We start from the raw sequence: 21,920 nt of genomic DNA on the forward strand, positions 1-21,920 counted from the left end.
CTGATACGAATTTTTTTTTTTTAATTCTGAAAAATAAAAAAATTAACTAATAAAAAAAAAAAGGGCTGGCTGGTTAGCTCAGTTAATTAGAGCATGGTGTTGACAAGAACAAGATCAAGGTTTTGGAGTCCTGAAATGTCCAGCTACCAAATAAAAAAAGAGAAAAGTTCTCAATATGAAAAAAGAAAATAAATATCATGTACTATAAATGATTGGCATATTTTATCAGCACCGCACTCTCCCGAGTGAGCCACAGGCCGGCTGATTGGCATATTTTAAAAGAGATTTTTCTCAAAAAAGAGTAAGTTTTTAAAATTGTTAAAACTTTTTTTTTTGTGTGTGTGTGTGTGTGTGTCTTTCCACAGGCCGGCTGATTGGCATATTTTAAAAGAGATTTTTCTCAAAAAAGAGTAAGTTTTTATAATTGTTAAAACTTTTTTTTGTGTGTGTGTGTGTGTGTGTGTCTTTTCTTTTTTTCGTGTCCGGCAACGGATCGCAACCCTCAGTGTTGTGCCTGCACCGGGCCGGGACCGGCAACGGGATCGCAACCCTCGGCGCTGCTCCCGCACCTCGCTCAGCCAGTGAGCGGGAACCAGTCTGTATGTGGGATCTGAACCCTCGGTGGGAACGCCGCCGCGCTTCCCAAGTGGCGCACTGTAGCAGTGCACCACCAGGCCGGCCCAAATAATTGTTAAAACTTTGGCAAAGGACTCTGAACAAACATATATTCCACAAAGCAATGATAAAAATTAAAAATATGAGAATAGACTGAGATGAAAGAAGAACTGGTAGTATTAAAGAAAGACTTCGATTAACAAATAATGCCATGGCAAATTTTTAAAGACCAGACATATTAAATGTCAGAATGGATACTGTTTAAAAATAAACCATTTGTATTGAGAAATAGTTTTCAAACTTTTAATTTTGTATTTTGTAAAAGAATTTTGAAAACATTAGTTACCCTCTTGAACATTTTTAACTTGACATCCAAAACTTTTCATCAAAGATATAAATAAGTTATTTTATAAATAAAACATAAACATTTTATAAGATGAAATAAGATGAGGAATGACTACAATTAGGGTAAGAATTCATGACATGATTTGATTTTAATAAAAGTTTTAACCACCTTACTTTATAATTCATACCAAATTTAGAGGCAATCATGTAACTTTTTTATCTGAGGATTTTATTTTATTAAATATATCTAGAATCTTGGTGCTCTGGGAAAATATTCCAGCTTTATGGAAAGAACCAGTTCTCTAACCTGTTCTGTTCCAGTTGTTTTGCATTCAGTACATGCCCACTCTTGCCAATCTTCTTCTATAATAAAACCACACAGAGCAGACAAGGAAAGGCAGGTAAACCAAGAACCAAGGTGAATGTGTTAATCAGTAACAGGTTATCCCCAAACCAATATTTGGAATTATCCCTTTGTTGACAACAAGAAAGTGTTTACACTTCAGGCATTGCCCCCAAATAAGGTATGGATGTCTTTTTTTTTTTTTTTTTCGGTGGCTGGCTGGTATGGGAATCCAAGCCCTTGACCTTGGTGTTATAAAACCGTGCTCTAACAAACTGAGCCAATTGGCCAGCCCTCTTGTTTAAAGTGGTAAGAGGAATATTGTGGACACAGGCACATCCTCAGGCAATTTTAGGAAATAAGTTAGAACTGATGAGCATTGAAGAAGACCTGAGAAAGTGTTTGTATACCTCCACAACTGAGAAGTCCATGGAGAAAGCAAAGTAACAGGTCCAAGGACGAAAGTCTGCAGAAACTAGAAGATGGACGATAAGGTTCTATCATACAGACAGAGGATGCGGGATCACAACAAATTAAGGAGAATCACTAAATAAAACAAAACTGAAGAAAACTCAAGACCACTAGCTGAAAAGCAAATTAGTCATGATATTCGAGGTAACATCAAATGAGAGTTATTAACATTTTGGATCATCTTGGTGAAAGTATGAAATTCCAGGGTAAAGAGAGAATCCTGTTAGCTGGCCAACCACACTTCTTCATCATATCAGACACTTAGAAGAGACTAGCAGATGCTAAGTCGATACTGTTTTGAAGAAAAAAAAATATCGAACAAAAATTCTGTCCCAGCCAAGTTAATATTTTAATGTATTGAGGCTCCATGATGATAGTATAACATTCTAAGAAAGAAATTCTCAGTTTTTCTGGTACTCTTGAGGATTATCCAAGTACTGTTCCAAAAAAAAAAACTCCACTGAAATGTTTGGAGAAGAAAAAGGGTCATGGATGGTCATGGAAAAAAAAAAAATGTGAGTGGCCAGGGCTAGACAAAGGTTGAGCCAGAGGTATCCAGTTTGCAAAATTAAGGAGGCATTCTCGTGTGCCAATTCTGCGCTTGCACGAGCCTGAGAAACAGTGCCTCCTTAAACACTGCTCCCTGAGCCCCTGATTTGCCTCACCCTAGTTCCAGCCCTTGAATTACACCCAAATAACAGAATGCAAACGTTATATTTCTTGTATGGACCGTACTGAATGCAAAACTAGTATACTAACTGCAAAAGGCTGGAGCAAAATTTCCGGAGAACAGAAATCAAAACAAGGAGGCTATTTGGAGGTGATGTGCTAGGATGTCTCAGTGTACCAGTTTCCTCATCGTATATAAGGAGGGAGTCCACTGTTGCTTTTTTACTCCATAGGTTATTAACTCAAGAAATGAAGGATTAAGAAAACAATGCACGCACAACAGAGCAAAATGTAGTCTGCTCCCAAAAGTGGACTTAGAAGAGAAATCCTCCCGTAAGCCTCTTTCAGAATTAAATAAAAATGGATAAAAATAAATGAACTATGTATTCAAAACAAAATTTATGAGAGGTAAAACAAAAGGAAATAGGAGGTAAGACTGATAAAAAGATAACGTTAATAGATTACAAAATAAAAAAACAAGCTATTTTTAAAATAAACAAATTACTAAGTGGTCTAATAAAGCAGAAAGAAAGCTCACATGCACCATGTTAGGAGTGCAAAAGAAGCTATAACCTCAGATATAGATACAATGAAGATAGTATTCATAATTTGATAAAACTTTTGAACATTTTACAAATACATTTTAAATGGTGTAAAAAATGAATGATCCTCCAAGATAACATAAATTGTCAAAAATGATAGAAGATAAAAAATATAATATAAAACCCCTTAGTAGACCAATAATTATGAAGGAAATTGAGAAAATTATCAAAAAACTCTTCAAAATGACTTAAAGCCTGCCTAGTTTTACAAACCAATGTTTTAAGCCTTCAAATAATAATAGCAATTATAAAAATTATGTTCTAGTTCATCTTTTTCAAAGTATTGAGGAAGAAGTTTCCCTTTCTTTTTTGAAAATTGGCATAAGCCACATATCCAGACTTAATAAAGACACACAAAACACATGACAGCCAATCTCACACATCAGTACAGCAGCCAAAGTCCTAAATAAACTGTTAGTAGATCAAATTCTGTTTTATATAAAAATAATACTCAAGGAAAATATTGTTCAACATTAAGAAATATGTTAATATAATTCATAATGTTTAACAGTCAAACAGAAAAACAGGTCATCTCATCATTAGATAGATGACAATAAGCTATTTGAGAAAAGTGAATTACTTTGCACAACTGTTAATGTTAGAAACAATTCTCTAGGGATAGTGGGTGTGGGTTGGAAATGCTTCCTACTAGTTCACAATTGCATCTATTCTAACGCCTTTAGGAAATGTGAATGGTAACTCTTTCTCAAACCATCAAATGGGAAAAGATACCCTAGGAGTTTCTGACACATAGCTACTGTCTTTCAGGAATCAAACAGAACAGCTGCTCAGAAAACCTAGATGTGCTGGGCCAGTGTTGTTCTTCCCTCCGTCAAATGGGAAAAGATACCCTAGGAGTTTCTGACACATAGCTACTGTCTTTCAGGAATCAAATAGAACAGCTGCTCAGAAAACCTAGATGTGCTGGGCCAGTGTTGTTCTTCCCTCCATGGCAACTGATGCTTCCAGGGTCATGGTTTCTTGGAAGCTTGAGCACATTCATTTTGTGGTTTGGCAGCTTGGGATTTGATCTAAAAGCTGAAAACATAGATTGACACACTGCCTTCCCTCCTGCTCTGATGCTGGAGGGTCCACCAAAGGAGGAGGGGGGAGACAATCAGGAAGAAAATGAAAGCAGAGGACCAAGGCCCCTTCCCAGCTGCTTCTTTGGTCACACCTAAGCCGAAGAGAGAAGGGAAGCTTTGAAATGGATGAAATTTTGAATTTAAGTAAATGTTTTATTTTTTACATACATAAAAGTCTACAAATCATAAATGTACACTCTTCACAAAGTAAAGACATCCATGTGACTAGCACCCAAGTCAAGAAATAAAATATTAGCTGTGCTCCAACGACCCTTCTTAATCACCTCCCATCCAGTCATGACTCCCATTCCTGCGCAAGGGGAATCACTAACTTAATTTTTAATAGGATGGATTATTCTGTCTGTTTTTAAAAAACTTCATATAAATCTTTAAAAGAATGTACTCTTTGTCTTCTTTCACTCAATATTGTGTTTATGAGCCCCATCCACGGTGTCATCAGTGGGAGTCTGTTAATTCTCATTGCTGTATGAATAGACAAGTTGTGTCCAGTTTGGACTATTATGGACAGTGCTCCTATGAACATTGGTGTATGCATTTTTATGAATGTATGTGTGCATTTCTAAGTGAAATATCTGAGCCATTGGAATTGTACATTTAGCTTTAAGAGACATTGCCAAGCAGCTTTCCAAAGAGCTAATTTACACTCATATTCTTAGTGTATGAAAGTTCCAGTTGCTCCACACCTTTGCCAACATTTGCTGTTTTCTATCTTCTTTCATTTTATCCATTCGTTAAGTGTGTAATGGCATCTTATTGTGTTTTTGATTTTTATTTCTGTAATGACTAATGATGTTGAACACCTTTTTATATGTTTATGGGCCAGTTAGAATTTCTCTTGCATAAAGTTCCTGTTCAAGTCATTTGCCCATTTTTCTACTGGGTTGTATGTCTTTTTTTTGGGGGGGGGGTCTTTTTTTTTTTTTTTCCTACAAACTCCCCTTTTTCTCTACATTGTGAATACCCAGAAGGCAGTACCAAAGTGTTCTCATTTTAGAATCACCTTCAGGGCCTGACACTATGTTTTCCTTAAAACACCTGCTCAAAAATACCTGTTGGTTTGCATTCGGAGCTTTTCTTTACTTGCTAAATTAGCCCAACATTCTAGTCCTTGTGGTTCTAATGGATTCTAAATATAGTGGGAACTTCTTTTCTAGAAAAGTTGTGTTAGAACCAGATTCAGCTCTGTGTGTGGAGACAACCTAGAGGATGTGTTTTAGGTGTTAGGAGCCAGAATCAATTCTTGTTAGGGTTGTTGATGCCTATTTGAGAATCTTGGGGAAATAAGGAAAATGTGAAGACCATCAAATGATCTTCTACCCTCAGAAGGAACTTTTCTTGTACGTGATATCTTTTTATTCCTTGTTCCGTCTTGTTATACCTTCAGTATTTTCTCCTCTATATACATTGTCATTTCACTTGAAAATGCCCTGCTTTCTCCTTCCACTTTTTATTAAGTGGTCTAAACTATTTCAGTGTTCCTTCTGGAAGTGCCAATTTGGCCTCCCCTCACATCCGTTCTTCCCATGGTACAACATTTCCAATTCTGTCATCTCTCTCCCTGAATTCTAGTTAACTTCATTCATTTCATCTTTTCCTCGTCATTTTCTGGTCGTTGTTCTCCTGGAATTTAGCTAGGATAAGTGAGTATCTGTTTTGCCTCATAGAAATAATCCTAATCTAAATAATTTGAAAATAGTCTGTTTAATTTTAGTGTGTGAATTTTAATAGAATTTAACCACATAAATAAGCATCCATGTTTCACAATGTATGACAAACAATAAAAATGTTAATTCTGTGGATTGCAGCTTTAAAATTCTGTTCTGTGCTGAGCTCTATAGTATATGGCTGTACATCTCAGCAGATCTTCTCTGTCCATAACCACCCCCATGAAGGTACTTATCAGTGATTATTTTCATGTAGGTTTTTATTCATCTAGTATTTTCCAAAGAGGAAAATGCAAAGATACCAGGAATTGACTTTTGAAATTTGTGTAGCAATTGTTAAGCCTGGTTGCACATCAGAAACTTCTGGGGAGTCTAAAAATTAGTGGAATCTGGGCTTCCTCCCGAACCAATTTATTAGGAATCTCTGGAGTAGCCCAGCCACCAGTATGTTTTAGAGAATCCCCTGGAGAATCTAACACACAGCTGGAATTGACAACTGCTGAGCCTATAGTTAAGAATGTGAAGAAAGAATGGCAATAAGTAAAAAAAAGTTGAAAAATTAATGGTCAGTACTATGTCTAAATTTGCAATTGTATATCCTCAGAGGTGGGTGATGGTACTTTCTTTGGCCCAGTCCTGGATTTCTGCTTGTCCAAACATGAGGTAAAAGACCAGGCCAAACATGTTGACAGCAGCAGACAGGAAAAAGACATTTCTCCATCCGGACTCAGAATCCTGGACACAAAAGACACAGCATAACATTAATCTCAGTCCAAACATGAGGTAAAAGACCAGGCCAAACATGTTGACAGCAGCAGACAGGAAAAAGACATTCCTCCATCCGGACTCAGAATCCTGGACACAAAAGACACAGCATAACATTAATCTCAGGCAACTCTGATCACAAAGAATACAGGGAATGATACACACCAGCCACTTAACATCTTAAGTCGTCAAAGCAGGTTTATGAAACTGTTGGAAACAAAATGACTCTAACAAAATGACTCTTGGGATAGATACTTCTTTAAACAAAAAGTGAATTCAACCACACTAATGTTGTACTGAAAATTTGGATTTCAACACTGATGAAAATATAGAATTACTCACTTAAAATTATGCCTAAAATGGCATCTTTAAGAGCTCATGTTTGTGTTCTTCATGCTTTGTTTTGCTTTTGGCTGTTGACATCAGTCACAACAACCCCTTAATACAAGACGAGTCATATTTGGTCTGTCTGGGTGGCCCTGCTCACCAAGCCTTAGTAAGTCATAGTTCATTTATAGCTTTATAGTTACAGTGGATTCCTACCAATATGGTCAAAATATAACCCAGAAACCAGATCACATAGAGATGTATTAAAAACAAAACCAAACTTTTCTCTGTAAGTTGGCTCTTGTCATTCCTTCCATCTTAGCCTGGTTTTGCCTTCCTACCTCCCCACCGAACCACGTTCGCACTCACGGAGCAACGTCACAGTCCACACTCCCTGCAATGTCCTACAGCCACTCTCTATTCACAATGATTTCACCTCTCTTTAAACTGACCTTGGGACACTTTGTGCTTTCCTTTTGTGATTTTTTTAAAAAATTTGTATTAATCTGAACAAAGTCTTTATAATCTTCCTCTTCTGCCTGCCTGTCTTCATCTCTTATATCCCTTGACACGTATCATTCACTCTGCTCATAACTAAGAACTCTGTCATGCTTCTCTACCTCTAGGAAGTCATACATGCTGTCTTCTGCACCCAAACAGCTCATTTTCATCCATCTAACATCTATTCATTTTGAGAAATTCAGCTTATATTTTTCTTTCCCTGGGAAACCTGACCTACCAGAGTCTGATTGAGAGGCTCCCGGGAAGAGAGTAATTTTGTTGACATCCATGCTTGTTTCCCCATCAGACCATACAGTCCTTGAGAGCACAGTGTACATCTCCAACATCTAAAACAATACCCGCCACTTGCAGATGTTCAATAAACTGGCCCAACCTGACTGATAAGGAATCCGGTGGCAGTGGAAGAGACGATTCCTGCGATAAGCCCAAATCCCCTTGAGATTCCCATGAGGAAACTTGCATATCTGTGGGGAGATGATTTCATTCAGAAAGCCACCTATATCTTCTGCAGCAACTTGACTTTAATACAGCTTGGTTCTAATGGCAAAGTCATTTTGTCTAGCACAGTTTTTTGTTCACCTAAAGACATCAAGGGCAATATCTATTTGCCAGCCCTGAAAAAACCTTTCCACTGAATCAATAACTAGGGTGCAATTTAGTCTCTCTGGGAGTTTCCCCACCCTGGCTGCTCAGTGTAGGAGGCAGTTGCACAATGGCAGGACACAGACTCTGAAGCCAAACTGCCTGGGTCCAAATCTTGCCTCGGCCCTTGCATGACCATAGGCTTAACCTTCTTGTGCCTCAATCCTCCCCTATAAAATGGGGATAACAATAGGGCCTACCTGGGGCCGGCCCGTGGCTCACTCGGTAGAGTGCGGTGCTGAAAACACCAAGGCCATGGGTTCGGATCCCATATAGGGATGGCCGGTTTGCTCACTGGGTGAGCCTGGTGCTGACAGCACCAAGTCAAGGGTTAAGATCCCCTTACCGGTCATCTTTTTAAAAAAAAAAAAAAAAAAAAAAAAAAACCAATAGTGCCTACCTAATACACTATAAGGATTAGATGTGTTGATACATGAGAAGTCCTTAGCACAGGGGTTGGCTCATGGCGAGTACACACATATGTGGTAGCTAATATGGTCAACCTCCTGGAAACTTTTCCAGAATGCATGTGTATGGGCTTTTCCCAGAACACAAAGTGTTTGATGGAGAAGCTTGGGGTGCTTTTTATCTGAATGATTACAAGGCAAGTTTGGAAACTGTTCTAAATATGCCACATTATGTTGTAGCCACATACTGATATTTCTAGTTATTTGTCATTCTGCCATCGTTTAGTGTATGTCAATAACATGAAGGAGTTGCACAGTGATGACTGAGGTTTAACACCTCTACAGGGGTCTGGAGGAGGGTAAAAACCAGGTAAAGCTCTTACCTGGGGGCAATATCTAAGGTGTTGATGATAAACCCTGAGTCACACAGGTTGCTGGTCCCAGGAATAAGTATCAGCAAAATAATGGTTGCTATGTAACTGGAAGCCACGAAGGGCAGGGCCACAGCACACAGCGATGGGAGAAGAAGCCCTGGGCAATGAGGACATGTGGTCAGGAACCCTCTTAGACCATGTGCAGAAAAGGGATTAGTTAACAGAACCGACATGCTTATCCTTACCGAGGGACGAAAAGAGCTTTCGCACAATGATCAACCTGAGAAGATTCCTGGACAGAAGGAAATCTGCCAACTGACCTCCTAGAATCGTGCAGCTTGAGGCAGCAATAAAAGGCAGGGAGGACAGAACTCCACTCTGAAGGAAGAAAATTTATATAGAGTCATTACAGAGGCACGTATATATAGCACCAAAATGTATTATTTAAACAGAACAACCATTAGCCACTCCCCCTAACATTCTGTGTTGTTTGAGGAAAGTTGGCACCCTTTTCCACATTAGAAGAACGCTGTCTCAGGAAAGAGAGCCAGCACCTGCATCACATGGGTCTCCAGACAAAAGCAATACTAACTTCTAAGAGAAACTTTAGAATCAGCTGGCACGGCAGTGTGATATGGTGGTAAGAACACAGATGCTGCAGCAGCTGTACTACTTAGTAGCTGTCTAGCCCCAAGGCAAATTATCTCACCTCTATGTGTCCCATTTCCACATCTGTGAGATGGGAATCCTTACAGTGCCTCTCTCAAGGTCATTGTGAGCATGAAATGAATGGTTATGTGCACAGCAGGAATGTAATAGGCAGCATAGAAGTATTTCTCCTGATTGCCAGTGTTGTCACTTTCGTAGAACTGTAAGAAGTATACTCACATCTCTGAGGTTAACATGGAGCACTGTGCTGATGTACGTTGGTAGGTATGTTATGATTATGGTGCATAACCAGAAATGGCTGAAGAACCCTGTGAAAATGGCCCAAAGTGGTAGGCATCTGACCATAGCCTTTATGGGGACAGATCGCCTAGGAGAACTGGACTGAAAAGAAATATCTAATCAACGTTATTAGATCAGGCCAGAGGGCACCTCTCCCAGGAGGCCCACACCTGCCTTGCAGATCTCTGCAGGTCCACAGCGAGAAGGGGGCATGTACCTGTTGAGCCAGTGAGGACACGATGTGTTCCCTTTCCCTGACACTTATGCATGGGTGATGCATGGGGTCATCATAAATCACTGTGAACCACAGGAGACAGCAGACACAGCCAATGCCACCTGAGAAGCAGGGACAAAATTAGTTTTCAGGTAGATTTGTATACTGGAGAAGGAGGTTTCCTCTGAAATAGCATGCTGCACCCAACACACACATGTCAATTCATGGTTATTCCACCATAAAAACTTAAATTTTCCCATTTCTTCCCTTCGATCCTTTTACAAACCTCTTTCTTCCGTTAAAGCTTTCCAGATACCACCTCTCAAATATAGTCACCACTTGCCAATGTCAGAGCTCTCTGGAGGTATCATGAGCATACACATATTATTGCATAGCTGATTAATTACTCTTAGGACTCCAGTGGTTAGTGTTATGTGTTTTTAGCAGCAACTTCTTAAAATACACGTGATTGTTTTGTTTTGGAAGATCTGAATAGTCAGGACTGAAGACAAAGAGTAGAGTAATAATATATACATGAAGCAACCTGCCATGAAATCAGTGTGGCAAGGAAAAATTTCCAACACATTTGCAAGAGACACTATTATTTGTATTTAAATGACACATTCATTATAGATCACCAGAAGAAATATTTCTTGACATTACCTGGTTAGCACATGCAAACCAAAATGACTGGGATTTGCATCATTAATGAGAAAGCCACCCAAGCCAGAACCATATTTAATGACACCATTTGGCTATAATGACAGAACAATCTGTAGAAACTTGTCTCATTACTGGAATTTGTCATTTGAAGAAGATTCTATATTAAAAGATTTGGGGGACTAATGTTCTTTAAATTCCCCCCAATAACTGGATTCATCCGTTTTTTATTTTAAAGCTAAAAGTCAGGCACTATGATGACACCAAAATGATAGAAACATTATGTAATGGATTCCTTGCCACAAGCATTTCATAGTCTAGTGCAGAGATGAGGAGAAATAAATAACCACACACCAACATAACCTAGAGACGAAATATCAGTAAGTATCATAGTGGCTGAATCTGATGGGAAAAATGCTGGAAGATTCTATGGGGAAGGAAACATTTGAATTGAGCTTTGTAAGATTCACCTGGTTGAGAATAGGTTAAAGGCATCCTGGGCAGAAATAATAACAAAATATAAAGACACATTGAAGGTATACTTCACCAACTTTGACATCTTAATTACATGCAGTGACTAAACTGGGCATTTCAGATGTGGTGGTAAAGATTCTGCAAAAGCAGCATGGACAGAAGGGTAAGTCTTCACTACTGATTTCCCAGAAGTTGGCACCATGTGAACAATCACCTCCTCTGCCCTGTGCATGTGGCTTCCCCAAACCACCAGGAAGTTGTCAAGTCAAATGGTATAAACTCAAGTAAGGTACCAATTCTCAGCATTCTGTGTCATCTTCCATTTCATGATGTAAGGGCATTTTCTCTCATATAAATAGAATGTGGGTGATGCAGGCATCAAAACAAATGCCTGGGAAATGAAGGTGTTGGAATTTAAGAGACAGTGACTCACCAAAGATGTAGAAGACAAAAGGCCAGCCCAAGGACTGCGAGATTAGTCCCCCTACACAGAGGATGATGAAGGACCCGAATGCTGCCCCTGAGGAGAAGAGGATGAAGAACACTTATGAAAATAGGAAAGGCTGAGACCGCATGGCCTCCCTGGACATTGTCCCAATGGTGAGGTGGCAGACTTAGAATTAATGGGTGATAAGAGTATATCTTCCTGCTCACAAATGTCCCCAATAAAGTCATATAAAGTAACTAGAATTAATAAATGATAGTGATATGCCCCCTGACTTTTCAATGCCTCCTCAACACCAATGTCACCAAATCTCTATCTCTTAGTTTGTCTCTCTGCAATCACAGACCAGCAGTATGTTCTTACAATTATAATTACATTTTGTCATGATGCAATATGAGGTTGGTGGACTCTGCAGAGGGTCCCCACCAAGAAGAAGGCCCTCACCAGATGTTGTCCCTCCACCTTGAACTTCCCAGCCTCTGAAACTACAAAATATAAATTTCATTTTCTTATAAAATATTCCAGTTTTAGGTATTTTGTTATGAGCAACAGAAAATGAATGCATACGGGGACCAAACTTCCTGGGCTCAAATCTCAGTTTTACCACCTGCTGGCTATTCGTATTTGAGCAATTTACTTAATCTCTACATACCTGAACTCTCCTTTCTGTAAAATGAGAGTTAAAAATAGTACTTATATCAGAGGGATGTTGTGAAGATTAGCTCAAAATAGTGAAGGCCTCAGAACAATGCGGACACTTTAAACTCTATTTTCCAGGCTGATTTCTCTCCTTCCCACTCTGAGTTCTGTTAGTCTTAATTCTCACTTCACCATCTTTGCTAAAATGGTGTTTATACAGTTTACTTGATCTTTTTTCATTTATGCAAGTCTTAACACTCTAAATGTTTTCCTACTAGGCTTTTCTTACTACCCTAGTTCACACAGTCTTTTCTACTTCTGACCCTCAGTGTCTTTACAGCAACAGACCTATCTTTCTTATCTGTCATGTAACTGTCTTATATGGCTGAATGTTTCAGTACCACTTTTTCCCCTCTTCCCCAAACCACCTGATTTATAGAAGGAAAGACAAGATGGAACAGATTATAAATCTCTGATTCAGTATGTACCCTTACCTGACCCTGCGATGCTGGTGAGCTTGCTTCGTTCAAGTGGAGGGGCCCATTTTGCCCAAATTGTAAACTGACCTGTCCATGCCATACCCTGAAATAAAAATCATTAAGACCTTTGCTCTTTTGTAGAATCTGGAAATCTGTATCCTGCTCAGAATGAGAAAGTATCTGGATACCTGGGCCATGCCTTGGACTGTCCGAATCACAATGACCAAAATCACTCCAAAGTCAGCAGCCAGTGGTGTAAAGAGGGTGAGAAGGGAAGAGATCAGCAAACCAGCACCAAGTATTTGTTTAGCTCTAAATATTCCCGCTAAATATCCACTTGGGATTAGAGTCAGTATTATCCCGTAGTTGATGGAGCTGAAGATGATACCCTGAGTCTCTGAGCTCCACTGATACACAGAGGTCTGGAAAAAAGAAAAAGGAAAACTCTTCACTAAGAAGTTCTTTTATGAAAATCTACAGAGTTGCTTGGGGTTGGGGAGACACTACTATAAAATATCTATTTTAGTTTTTCTCCTTTACCTACCTTAAACATTCTACCTTTTCTAAACAAAAAAAACAATTACATCCCTAATTTGCTTCTCTTAGAGACAGAGAAAAACAGAGGAAATGAAGAAGAAAAGGGATAAAGAAAATGATGCTGGGCCGGCCTGTGGCTCACTTGGGAGAGTGTGGTGCTGACAACACCAAGTCAAGGGTTGGGATCCCTTGCTGGTCATCTTTTTTTAAAAAAAAAGAAAGAAAGAAAATGATGCTGATAGTATTGGTCTGATCACCACATCTTGGGCACAGCTCTGTGCCCCTTAGATATTATAATCAATACAAAAATAAGTAAAAATAAATAAAAATATAAAAGAAAATGAATACATAGGTAGATGAAAGGAAGAGGAAAATGGAAGAAGCCATTGAGAGATATTTCATCTGTGAAAGAGCTTTCTTTAACTGTTTTGCTTCTAGTAAAAGTTGGGTAACATGTTGACTCTCATTTCAAAAAATAGGAAAACACAACTTTACTGAACTCTTACCAAAATCGGTCCATAATTTTAAAAAAATCAAGTTTGGGAATTATGGTCTGCCCTAACAGAACTGACTTCCTAAAATACATACAGTATTGCAGATAAATAAGATCACATTATTCTGATATAACTCAATAAATAATTTTTAGTAGTCCCCAAGATATATGGCATTATGCTATAAATTAAAGCATAGCACCAAAGAACATAAAATATGAAATATTTTATCCACTTAAAATAACTATAAATATTGCAAGGTATATGATTCATGTCAGAATTAAGATATGGAGATGAACGTAAGTAAAATAGGGGCTTTGAGAAGAAGAACAATTTGGGATGGTCCCAGAGAAGGAGCAGTACTTGAGCCATCCTTTGAAGAATGACTTGATTTGTGTAGAGAGAAAGAGGAAAATTCATTCCCATTGTTGAAAACAGCAAATGTGGACGTGCAGCATTTGGAATGATACCAAATGATCAGAAACTAACAGGGACTTTGGCTTGCTCAGAGCAAAGACTTTCCCTGGGCCACTGACAGCAGATGTGTGTTGAGAAGTAGGACCAGATTCTGAAGGAGGACAGCATGTCGAGAGAGCATGGCATGTTTGGCAACTTGAAGGTGTCCTGGATTCTTGAGCACAGGAGTGTGAATGTGTAGAATGGGTGACGGAAGAAAGACTGGAGGTAATGAATTCATTTATTCATCATAAATACTTTGGGTCCATGTAATAAAATCATAAGTTATGAATTATAGGATGACATTAGAAATGTATAATACATGATAAATTGCTTTCAAAATAACTTTTAGGGGCCGGCCCGGTGGCGCACTGGATAGTGCGCCGCTTGGGAAGCACGGCGGCGCTCCCGCCCGAGGGTTCGGATCCCACATGCAGACCGGTTCCCGCTCACTGGCTGAGCGAGGTGCGGGAGTAACACCAAGGGTTGCGATCCCGTTGCCGGTCCCCGGTCCGGTACGGGGGCAACACTGAGGGTTGCGATCCGTTGCCGGACACGGAAAAAGACAAAAGACAAAAAAAAAATAATAATAACTTTTAAAACAGTGTATAATCATGATTCTCATACAAATATAAATTTAAAGTGTGACAGAGAGGGTTGCGATCCGTTGCCGGACATGGAAAAAGACAAAAGACAAAAAATAATAATAATAACTTTTAAAACAGTGTATAATCATGATTCTCATACAAATATAAATTTAAAGTGTGACAGATTTTATTTAACTCACTGATTAATGAGGGAATCAGTAAGATGTTACAATTGGTTCAAAGGAGAATTCAAAGAACCACACATGTATAAGCAGGAAGCAATACTGAAATATATTTTAAATAGATGGCAAAACTGGATTATTATAATGACAAAATATTGGGGGTAGTGGATGAATTTCTTTTAAAAGCTGTTTTCTGTGTGCCACATGTAATAGACATGGTAAATATTTGTTTATAATCTTTGTTTAACAAACCATGCATTAAGTTTAAGTGAAGTCAACAAAGAGGAATTAAGTGTATGGCTATGTGATTTTGAGATTAAAGTTAATCTTCAAATGTAAATAAAATGTGAAATATGCACACAAAAAAAGCAATGAAACATTCAAAGACATGAATAGAATTGGGTAACCAAAAAGAATGTGCCTACGTAGAATCTAGTTTTTCATTCCACTTTTTCCTATGGTTCCTCCACCTTGTGATCATAATCATCTCAATGAAATATTTTTTATTACTGAGGAAGCAATGTCTATAAGAAAATTAATTCCAGTCCTTTTTAGTTTGTCACTGAAGAATTCATACTTCCATACTCTATAGAATCAGCATCCAACCTGGGTTTGTTATTCCCTCTCAACAAAGAACCTCGTTCTCCTTCACACTTACCTTTGCATTAAATTCCTTGAGGGATCTGTTGGGGTTACTGAGGGTGTCTGAAAGAGGCCCCTCTGTGGAGGCATTAGATGGACCATGCTGCTGAGTGCTGTTCACCATGGCAATGATGGCAATGCTCAGACTTACACGCTGGGTTATCATGGTGAAGTTTGAGAAGTGCATGATGAGGGCCAGCCCACAGCGTAATGAGCAGAAATCAGGGCCTGGAATATGCAGGCAACAAAGAATATGCAATGAGCATCACGACTGAGACTCCCTTCTCTCCATTTCTCCCACAGCTAAATCTGAAAGAACTCCAGATAATATCATTCAGTCTCCCTGTCTTTTTTTCATCAAAATAACCCAACCACAGCCTTCCTTTATCAAATTATTTGGTTGGTGTCAAGACAATGAATCTGGGATCTTAAAGTCAGGTCAAGTAAATATGGTCTTTCCGAGGTGTGGGAAGCAGATGATAAAGAAAAACCTAAATGTAAGGCATTTATATCATATTGCACCAAAATATAGTGAATGAGGAAAATGGTAGCAGAGCCAGTCCCAAAACCCAAGTCTCTGGGCTGCAAGTCAGTGGTCTCATCTGTGATGCACATTTATTTATCACAAAGCTTGAGAGTTCATACACAGAGAGCTGTCTCTGCATTAAGCTATTTGCACATCCAAAGTTTCTTCTTAAAAATACCTGAGAGATAGTACTTTAAGTGAGCACTTCCACCAACTCCTTAGTGTAATATCTACTTAGAAACATTTTTGCTGTGTGTCAGTAGGCCCTACTTTCACAAAAATTTAGCTTAAAATAAATAAATAAAATGTAGAACCATTTTTACTAAGTCTGTAGGTGATATGGTGCTGGAGGAGTATTCAATATATTGCAAGGACAACACATTAAAAAAAAAAATCCCCACAGTGCAGAAAAATGGACCAATATTGAAAGGATTTCCATGTGAATGATGGATTAGATTTGTTCTTCTTTTCTTGGTGGCTGGCCAGTACAGTGATCTGAACACTTGACCCTGGTGTTATAACACCCCGCTGTAACCAACTGAGCTAACTGGCCAAACTGGATTCGATTTTTTTCCTGCATATTTGAAGAATAGGGGCTAATGGGAAATAAAGAGAGAACCTGTGAAGAAACGTATAAAAATATAGTGGAAGAAATAATTTTTTTAAGAATTGCCAAATAGGCTTAGGGATAGGACTAATTGCCTGCAAAAGAATTATTTCCATATTACCAGAGTTTTCTAAGGTCAGGGGAAACAGCCAGCCATGTGGCAAGGATATGATAGTAGGGATTCATACTTTTGGGGTTGGAGTTGCTTAAAATAACGTTTTCAAGACTCATTCCATTCCCTAGATCCCCAGATTTATCTATTATTTCACCTAATTTCTGATAGTTAACTCTGTGGATCTCCCTAAGGAAAAAGCAACAAGTAGCGGGATCAGGGGCTGGACCTGGCTCCAGTATTATTACCCTGGGGGTGTTTACAAGGGGCGGCATATGGAAAAGGGAGGACAGGTGAGCAGGGATGGGTAAAAACACTAGAGGCTTTAACTCTTCCATCACTTAGCCTGCAAACAGGAGTGGTGGCTTTACCTTTCCTGGTGGTCGGCTTCTTGTCCATTGAGCTTCTCTGGGAAATGGTACCACACCTCGTGGTGGAGTTTCCCTCTGCCCTGAATCTCTTTTACCACGGCAGCCTTTTATCTATGCAGAGAACATAATCCAAAACGTGACACACAAATAATCTTCTCACCTCGTGGTGGAGTTTCCCTCTGCCCTGAATCTCTTTTACCACGGCAGCCTTTTATCTATGGAGAGAACATAATCCAAAATGTGACACACAAATAATCTTCTCCTGGGCCAGCCCGGTGGCGCACTGGAGAGTGCGCCGCTTGGGAGTGCGGCGGCGCTCCCGCCGAGGGTTCGGATCCCATGTGGAGACTGGTTCCTGCTCACTGGCTGAGCATGGAGCGGATGCAACACCGAGGGTTGCGATCCCGTTGCCGGTCAGTAAAAAAAGACAAAAAGGAAAAAAAAAAAATCTTCTCCTGTCAATGTTGCCTCCGCTTAGCATCAGTAGAACTTTTAACCCAACACATCTATATGATTTACATTCTACAGTACTCTACTGCTATGCTTTGGGGAGACTAGATTTTTATAAGAAAATCTGGCAGACTTTTACTGATGCTGAGGGGAGGTCACTTTAAATTCTCTAACCACCCATTTCCTCAACTGTCCAATAATAATGTCTCCTTTGTGAGCAGTGCTGTAAAAATTAAATGAGAAAATTGCAAGTACTTTATCAAACCACAGAGAGCCATGCAAAGGAAAGGAGTGTCATGACTTGTAGCAGGTCATAAGACAGGACAGTTAAGCTCAAGAGCTGAGGAGAAAGGTTCCAGAGCAGTCTTTTCTTTCATTTTGACCATGTTTCTGTCACCTCTGCACAGCCAGAACAGAGTTCCATGGTGTCCTCCTTGAACACGACGGATGATGTTGTATGATGCTTATATGTATTACATTAAAAAATTTCAAATGTTATTCTTGTCTTTGCTACACGCAATTTGGACACTTTATTTGACTGACAAGGTCTTCAAATCATTTGTAAAATTATACTGAATGGGGGCTTTCTACTATAATTATGAATAAATCCACCTATTTTGACAGGCAATGAAAATTTATGACCCCAAATATGAATATGTTTAATTTGATATTTGTACACAAATCAAACTCTCTTTAAGGATACACACATTTGTTTCTTTTAGGAACAATCCCCATCCTAACAATATTGTCAATTTTGCATCCATTCCTAAACTGACGCTCCCATGACTTTAAAAACACATGTATCATATTTATATTTCAACATTCAAGACTTTGTACCCTTTCTGAATGTAAATTTAAAAAGACTTTTTTGCACCCCTAAAGATGGTCATAATCTACGACCTTAGGATAGAAAATTATAAGGAAAGATACAGATGAAGAATTTTGTCTAAAAGTATCCTTTACAGTATTAGTTATGACAGCATAATTTTGGAGACTAACCTAACAATAAGGGTTTGTCAAGTCAATTTTGATAGATTCTTGTGATGGACTACATTGAAATATGTTTTCAAAGGTATTGAATACCATTAGGGAAATGCTTGTACTCTTGTACACGAAGCAGAATATGTTGTGCACATCTACACACACAGAGAGGAACAGATTCACGCCAGTGCCAGCAGTGGCTGTTTCTGGGTTACAGAACAGGATGATCATTTTATTTTTTATGATTTTCTACATTTCTCAAGTGATTTCTAAAAATAATTAGTAGACACTCATTTTAGTAGGTGATATGGTGCTGGAGGAGTATTCAATATATTGCAAGGCCAACACATTAAAAAAAAAAATCCCCACAGTGCAGAAAAAAGGAAAGAAAAGCCCAACTTAGCTTTTACAGTTTTAAATGCTACTTTGAATTTTGTCATAATAACTAATTTCAGTTGTTAATTTCCCTGTTTTCTTTGCATGAGACAAACATGGAAATCAGGCTACCATCTCAAACTATTCTAAACTGGGGTCTTTCTGTGATATAGTAATGAAAATTATTTTACTGAAATAATCACAGAAGCTTATGAAATTATGGCATGATTGATATGTACTTAGAGACAGCAGAATAATTCTTAGCCTAATTGTAAGCAATTGAGAACAAGTAACCTTGTCTAGGACCTTCCTATTCAGGAGTGACACTTTTTAAAAAAATAGTGAATCCTAGTGTCAGAGTTGTAAGTAGAAAGAAAAATTAAATTGAAATTAAGTTAAAGGAAACTTTATATTTAAAAAATAATTTTATGATACAGCATAAGTTGTATTTGAGATAAAATTAATAATATGGACATGACGATTTATGCATAAGCTAAAGAATTTTTCCCTATTCTTCTTAGTCCAGAATTTATTATTTTGTTATAATGGTCTTTTTATTACTCTTAGATTTCTCCTAATATCCAGTCTGTCTTGCATCATCTCTGTTAGCCGAGTCTCCTAGTTTACTCAGAGTAAATGTTACATGTAGTTCAAGGAACATGAACCTGCAGTTCAGAGGGTATCCAGAGACCTACCTCAGCTCTGCCATCCCAATTCGAATAATCAAAGCAAATTTCTAAAACTCCCAGAGCTTTCATTATTTCACAAGAAAAAACAGGGAAAATATTACTTCATAGGACTACTTGGAGTGAAAACAAAGGTATGAGACATGCCTCATAAGTTGTAAAATACCAGACATTGTAAAGTGTTACTGACATAAACAATAGTAATGATAATAAACAGTTATGATAATAATAATAATTAAAAAACCCAGTAACTCTGGACCTCTCAGATCCATGAATAAATACAGGCTTACAGCAAATAAATTATACTTCTATAAAAGTGCTTTTGATTGTATGTTAAATTGGTTTTAAATTTTTCCTTTAAAAGTGGGTTCTCTGGCTTGGAATCCACAAGATGGGTGGGGATGGAGGCATCTCCCATCAGAGAGATGATGTGAATATCAGGAGCAATTCCTCAGTGTTAGTGCAACGGAGGCCCCTCTGAGCACTTGCCTACCTTTCTGAGGGATTGGTAGTTCTGAAAAAAAAAATTGGTTATTCCAGTATATCATTTATATCACACTGTCAATTCTGAGTGCCAGTGGTGGGCAATTCTAGAAGGCAGGGTTATGCCAAAACTATGGTGCAATTGAAGTGCTAAAGTAGGGGCTCACAACTCCTCAAGAGATGGGTGGTGCCCACACCTTTACCCCTCAGCGAGAGTCTCAGGCTGTGTCTTTCAGACCAATATCATTATCATCATGACTGTGCTTTGGAGTCAGGATTTTCCCTGGGCTGGGATGGGGCGGGGGGCGAGGGATGTTACCTTCACTGAGTCCTTCCCCTCTGGCTTCCCGTCACAGCACTAACAGGTGCTGACAATAATCTCTCCAGGCACCTCTTCCTAGCTCTGCAGTGAAGGCAGCAAGCCCAGCATACAAGGTTTTTTGCCTTCAGTCTCATTCACAACTTCAGTCATGTTCTCCTTTTCTTGAGTGTCAATTTCAAGTACATATAGAAATCTGAAAAGACTCATCAATTACAGTCCCAAACCCAACCCTTGTTGGTTCTGATCCAGAATTTCATTCCACAGCTAAAGCCGGTCCAACTCATCAAGGAGTTTCAGTTAATACTCACGGAGTCCTCGGAAAAGTGACCAATCCACAGTGTCCACTGGCACCAGTGGCCTCTCAAGCTCTGCTCTAGGGTCATGACTGAATCAGTTACAAAGTCTCTGCTTCATTTTGAAACCAGACACCATTCCCAGATGGAGATCCTTAAGCTGCCGTTAATGTTTTTCCTCTGACTTCCCCTAAAACTGTTTCTGCCCTTTAATGGATCTCTGATAGATTAGTAATTATGATTCCACCGAAGAAAAAGAAAAGGACTTACCTTCACCATTAAACCAGTATTTTAAGCCCTAGACTATAAGGCTAACCTGAAGAAAGAGGGAGTTTGAGTCTCTTCTTCCCTTTCAAAGAATCCCGCAAGGTTTCACAGGGATAAATAATGAGCCACGTGACAGTCAGACAGCCCAGGTTTGGCTCTACATTCTCAAAGCAGAGAACCTGGATTTGGCTTTGCCACTTAATTTTTAACTTCATTTCCAAGTTCTCACTGAACAAGTATTTCAAAGGCTGTCGCTGTGTTTTCCTGCTTTGATCTGTGCATACAATCATTCAGTCAACAAACCTTTTTCCTGAAAGGAGGGCGGCACAGTGTGAAAAGAAGAGCAAAGCTCCTGAGTTTGGAGAGATGGGTCAACCCCACTTCACTTCTTGTGTTTTCTGTGACCTTGACAAGTCACTTAACCTCTTTGAATTGGATTCGACATTAGTAAAACAAGGGTTGTAGTACTCAACTTGTGGGGATATTGGACAAAAGAAATGAAATACATAGGCTAACTGGTAGTAGGTCCTCAGTAAATGAGACGTTTTCATTAAGGGGTTTGGTTAATCCACTAGACTTTTCTTAAGCATTTGGTGCCCACAGCCTAGTGTATGTGAACTGTGGCTATTCTTGATAACTTCCCCAGAAGCTACCCTGTATCTTTCCTAACCTTGTTTCTGCTTGGCTCCTGACTCCTGGGTTTGTGTCTTATTTGTGATTCCTAATTGTTGGACTAGATTTTCCTTGTTTAGCGCCTGACCCTTATAAAATGAGGTGGGGGCCTGCCCTTTCTGGCTCTATTGGAACTCCTGGGTTTGTGTCTTATTTGTGATTCCTAATT

At 38.9% G+C, this 21,920-nt stretch overlaps 1 protein-coding gene across 3 annotated transcripts; it reads right to left on the bottom strand.

Annotated features, from left to right (window-relative positions):
- Positions 1-5,855: 5,855 nt before the first annotated feature.
- SLC17A2 (solute carrier family 17, member 2) lies at positions 5,856-21,147 on the bottom strand. 3 transcript variants are annotated; one of them, XM_008571866.1, is made up of 11 exons: positions 20,828-21,147; positions 17,223-17,333; positions 15,623-15,834; positions 12,900-13,133; positions 12,727-12,814; positions 11,582-11,668; positions 10,018-10,136; positions 9,741-9,902; positions 9,098-9,230; positions 7,803-7,893; positions 5,856-6,550 (listed from the first exon to the last, which is right to left on the bottom strand). In XM_008571866.1, exons 2-11 carry the CDS (start codon positions 17,248-17,250, stop codon positions 6,394-6,396), a joined length of 1,311 nt encoding a protein of 436 aa, XP_008570088.1. In that variant the 5' UTR covers positions 17,251-17,333; positions 20,828-21,147; the 3' UTR covers positions 5,856-6,393. The 3 variants fall into 3 exon arrangements, with proteins under 3 accessions (XP_008570088.1, XP_008570087.1, XP_008570089.1); XM_008571865.1 differs by lacking the exon at positions 20,828-21,147 and adding an exon at positions 8,862-9,009; XM_008571867.1 differs by lacking the exon at positions 20,828-21,147 and having other exon boundaries at positions 7,768-7,893.
- Between the last annotated feature and the right edge of the window lie 773 nt (positions 21,148-21,920).

This window comes from Galeopterus variegatus, unplaced genomic scaffold, assembly GCF_000696425.1.
Source record: "Galeopterus variegatus unplaced genomic scaffold, G_variegatus-3.0.2 Scaffold732, whole genome shotgun sequence".
Classification (NCBI taxonomy): domain Eukaryota; kingdom Metazoa; phylum Chordata; class Mammalia; order Dermoptera; family Cynocephalidae; genus Galeopterus; species Galeopterus variegatus.

Coding starts and splice junctions, on each gene's coding strand:
- SLC17A2 (XM_008571865.1), bottom strand. CDS start 17,250: ATGGACAAGAAGCCGACCACCAGGAAAG. Junction 12,815..12,899: donor CAGTCCAAGGCATGGCCCAG/GTATCCAGATAC, acceptor TTTTTATTTCAG/GGTATGGCATGGACAGGTCA. Junction 9,231..9,740: donor TCCATGTTAACCTCAGAGAT/GTGAGTATACTT, acceptor TTCTTCCTTCAG/AGTGGAGTTCTGTCCTCCCT.